We start from the raw sequence: 4,667 nt of genomic DNA, 5'->3' as shown, positions 1-4,667 counted from the left end.
CGCCATACTCCGAATTTTTTGGTATTTATACACTAAACCAAACAACAACCATGGAAACTACGACGACGACAAAAAAACGACATCTTCTGGAAATGTCGATGACAAAAATTGCCAAAACGACAAATAGTCATTTTTGTGCCAACAATCTCCAAAATTCGTAATTTCGATGTCATTTCGACGTCATTACCCGAAATTTAAATCCTTGGAAATACCTATATGACTAAAGGCCTCACTTTTGAGGACCGCAAAGACCTACATATACACATCCAAAATAGTAAAATAAAAAAACTAAACAAGAAAAGTGATAACAACAAAATTATGTCACAAATATTTTATTTAAGGAAAAATACAAATTTGAAAAAAATATCAATGATAAGAACAACCTTGGAAAAATCTATATAAAAAAAAAAAAAAAAAAAAAAAAAAAAAAAAAAAAAACTTTGAAAAACCTGATCCCTTGAAAAAAAAAGACCTGGTGCGCACTCGTCTCGACGTGGCCCGCATAATTATATGAGAAATGAATATGAGAAGGACTATTTTAAAGCCAATTGTCAGTAAGGTCGTTGCTTAAAAATAAAACAAAGAAAAAAAAAAAGAGCAAAGTATCAGCTTGCCGGAATTTTATTATTATCAATTTCATAAACGTGTATTTTTCTTTTTCTTTTCCGTACAATAATTACCACATGACAGATATACAACAAATGTGTGTGGATATGATCGTCGATATATATAATTAAAGATGGCATTTACATTTCAACAACCCTACGTACGATATTAGATAAACGTGTTTTTATTCTTCGTTTTCCTATAATTTTTTTTTATCCATTGAAAGCTATATTCACTTTTATCTTCATTCTGCTAAAGCTATTTCTTGCATTCATAGTGTATTACTGTTATCCAACAATAAAATATCTACATATTGACTTAGAAAATATCTATAATAAGTTAACTAAACGTAAGAACTAGGGATAGGGACGAAGTCAGAAATGTGTTCTAAGGTTAATAAATGGATATATTAAAAAATTATTCTATCTATCTATATATATATATATATATATATATATATATATATATATACATATGTAAGCAAAACACACCACCATACATACGAAACTAACGTAAAATTCATTATGTTTACTCATACGTTATTTTATTGAAATGTGTTATATTTGTATTATTTTTTTATTTGTTTTTGTGGCGTGGACATCTGTAATTTTTTTTATTTAGAAACTCACTATTGTGCCCTGGTCTAGATTTATGTAAAAAAAATTAGATCTGTAATTTAAAATTGGGATAATATTATATAGAAGAATAATAGTGTAAAACTGAGATATTATACCGCCGCCTGGCTCCGTGGGCGGTTTTAACAATTTAATTGTGTATAATAGATGAGTTAGAGGCGACATTTACCAATATGCCCAACCCACAACTATAATCCATTATAAATACAGGGCTTAAAATCACACTACTATCACCCAACTCACTAGATAGCTCTAGTATCTCTCGTATTGCTCTCTCTAAAGCAATTGATAATATGGAAGTTCATAGAGTAGTAGGGATAATATGCACACTCCTTTTCTGTGTAATTATCACAACTCAACATGTCAACAGTGAATTGGTTTCAAGAAAGACTCTGAACTTGGTTGACAAAGCCAACTCAAGAGGGCCTTATTTGGGATTAGTCATTCCAAATTCTTTCGAGATGAACCCTCTTCTTGCTTCTCCTAAATACGCCTCCGCTAATTTTTCTATTGACATTTCCGGTGCGCAGATATGTATATGCATAAATCCATATTGAAAGAAAAACCCTAACCATTTCTTCATGCATTCCTTATAAATTATATGACATTTTGTTGTTGTTGTTGTGGCTTGTTAATAATTAGGAAGGAGGTTTCGATTCGGAAGTATTGGAGACAAGCAAGTGATATTGGTCATGACGGGACTTGGCATGGTTTGTATCTCTACTTTATATATACATATGCTTGTATATATCGTCGGCTAGTAATATCTAATCATGAGTGTGTGTATATTCTATAGATAAATGCAGGTATAACGAGTCAGCTTCTGCTGAGCTTTTTCAAGGTAGAAGGAGTAGTGCACTACGGCATAGCCGGAAATGCAAACCCGGCGCTTAACATCGGAGATGTTGCCATTCCACGATATTGGTCTCATTCCGCTCTTTGGAATTGGCAGGTTTATTTTTATCCGTTAACACTATAATTTTTTGTCATACTCCTAACGTCTTGATGTTAAAAACTATACATGGAGTACCATTAATTTTTACGGTAAAGTATAATAGAAAATATATATACTTCAAAAAAAGTGTAGAATAAATTAATTGGAGACGATGTTAGGAATAGAAATGATGTTATGTGAAGTAATTTCATGTGTGCGCATGTCAATTGGTGAGATTTTCTAAGCCCTAGATTTTGAGCTTTTGAGGAAGTGGGGATTCATGATATTGTAATGATCGACACTCTTGGTGATATTTTGAGCTTTTTCAGTGATTTAGTGATTTAATGCTACCAAAAAAGATAACAGCGTTATCAAGAAATTGACAGAAGGAGGAGAGTTGTAAACAGACCAATATTAAGGGTTAAATGTGTAAGAGATAAAATAGTGTTAAAAGCGTAATAGTTCAAAGGATATTTATATAATTTATCTTATAGATTTGTATGCATGGATTGAGCTCTTCTCATGTGTGGCCTCGCTTCAATAAGAAAATGTATATATTTTACTATTGTTAATTATTACTAAATTACAAGTTCATTTATGATTTTCCAAAAGTTCTCTTATAATAAACTCTATTTAAGTCTTACATAAATTTTTTTACTTTAATAATTTTTAGAGGTATGGTCACGGAGAAGATGAAGAGCTGGCTTTGGAAGCGAATGGGGACTATACACGAAAAATAGGGTTCTTGAAAGTCGCAAATTATTCAGTTAATGAGAAATCAGACAACCTTCTAAACAACATTTGGTATCAGCCTGAAGAAGTTTTTCCCGTTGACTCCACTCCCGAGGAGAGACAACATGTCTTCTGGGTCCCTGTGGATCCCCATTATTATGCTATCTCCAAATCACTTAAGGTAATTTATATATATTTATGTATCCATTGTTGTTTTGAATTAAGAAAATTCCTAATCATGTTTTGAGATGCGCAAGAATCAATTATGAATAATTTTTAACAAATAACCGCTAAGTACAGTTATAATAATGTAAGGATGACTGTGAATGGAATTTTGTGAAGTTAAAAATGTAATTCATTAATGTTTTCAGAAAATTTGCAACGTACGAAGAACTGTAGATAACTTCTTGGTGGTATTATTATTATTTTTTGCAAGATTAACGATTATTCCTCAACAAGCTGATTTACAGATCCTTGTAGTCCTAATACAAAACTGAGATTTGTTTAGTACTCGCGTCAATGGATTTTTTCTGAATGTGCTCTGATCATTAAATCAAGGAAATTATACTTATATTTTTGGAAATTTTCCTTTGGTTTAAAATCTTAGCAATTTTTTATGATTTGTGATTTGATCTACCTTATTAGCATAACAAATTTTTTATTGTGCGTGTGTGTCTAAATACATATAATTATTAGGGCTTAGCACTTGAACGATGTGTAAACTCAACAAAATGCCTAGCGACGACGCCAAAAGTGTATAGAGTGGAAAGAGGAACAAGTGCGAGCATATACCTCGACAACGCTGCGTACCGCGACTTCATATTCAAAAAATTTAACGTGGGCCCCGTGGACATGGAGAGCGCCTCGGTGGCCCTTATCTGCCACCAGCAGCGGGTCCCGTTCATCACCATCCGTGCCCTATCGGACCTTGCTGGAGGCGGCTCGGCCGTCTCCAACGAGGCTGACACTTTTATCACTCTCGCGGCCGCTAATTCCATCACTGCCGTCTTGGCCTTTGTTGACGCGCTCTCGGCTTACCAAGCCAACGCCAATTATGCCTATTATTAGGGCCCTTATGCATGCAATTGTGCTAATAAGAGGATTACGTGTTATATATGCATGTGATCTTGTGACCTACATTCGGTCATTTATTTATTTGTGGTTCAAGCGTGTTGGAATAATATTATGCTTGGATGATTTCCCGTCAGATTGCTTGGAAATAAATTATATTATATGGTGTGCACAGTTATATATATATATAGGTACTATACCACTTACTTATAGGAGTGAATTGACTAAACTACATGCTATGCTTAACCAATTCTTAAGGAATAGTTATGACGTCCATGTTTTTTTAAGGGCATTGAATGCCCACGACCTTTAGAAGAAGTGGCGTGAAATTATCATTAGATCAAATTAAATAACCTCAATAATTATGACATCAGTTTAGAATGTGGAATTTGGGCACAAAACTCATAATTTAAAACACAAAATGACCAAAAAAAAACAGTCTAACAAAAATTTCGTATTTCATTGTATGATAAACCAACCCATATCAATCTAGAAAAATTGATGTAGAAATCAAGTTACCACAAATTGATGTCTAATATGAGTTGATCTATAGAGATCAGTAAAGTAAAATGTGACTTGTTTGATGAAGGACCACTAGGATAGCTTACCTTTCTAACTAATTAACAACCGAGTCCACTTAAAAAAAAACAAGAAAACAAAAAAAAAACAAAACAGTGACTAGTAAAAAT

The 4,667-nt window shown here is 32.9% G+C and overlaps 1 protein-coding gene across 1 annotated transcript; it reads left to right on the top strand.

The window, feature by feature from the left end:
* Nucleotides 1–1,473: 1,473 nt before the first annotated feature.
* LOC149390808 (bark storage protein A-like) lies at nt 1,474–4,152 on the top strand. The gene is made up of 5 exons (XM_089618695.1): nt 1,474–1,763; nt 1,884–1,951; nt 2,038–2,193; nt 2,849–3,088; nt 3,604–4,152. Exons 1-5 carry the CDS (start codon nt 1,535–1,537, stop codon nt 3,973–3,975), a joined length of 1,065 nt encoding a protein of 354 aa, XP_089474821.1. The 5' UTR covers nt 1,474–1,534; the 3' UTR covers nt 3,976–4,152.
* Nucleotides 4,153–4,667: the final 515 nt, after the last annotated feature.

Source organism: Urtica dioica, chromosome 7, assembly GCF_054948205.1.
Source record: "Urtica dioica subsp. dioica isolate 48M chromosome 7, U.dioica_male_clone48M_v1_H2, whole genome shotgun sequence".
In the NCBI taxonomy this organism is placed as follows: domain Eukaryota; kingdom Viridiplantae; phylum Streptophyta; class Magnoliopsida; order Rosales; family Urticaceae; genus Urtica; species Urtica dioica.
This window is presented reverse-complemented; position numbering and strand designations above follow the sequence as displayed.

Bases quoted from the DNA above. Each gene is read 5' to 3' on its own strand.
- LOC149390808 (XM_089618695.1), top strand. From the start codon at position 1,535: ATGGAAGTTCATAGAGTAGTAGGGATAATATGCACACTCCTTTTCTGT. The intron at 1,764-1,883 runs GTGCGCAGATAT...GTTAATAATTAG, and splicing joins TTTTTCTATTGACATTTCCG to GAAGGAGGTTTCGATTCGGA. The intron at 3,089-3,603 runs GTAATTTATATA...TATAATTATTAG, and splicing joins CTATCTCCAAATCACTTAAG to GGCTTAGCACTTGAACGATG.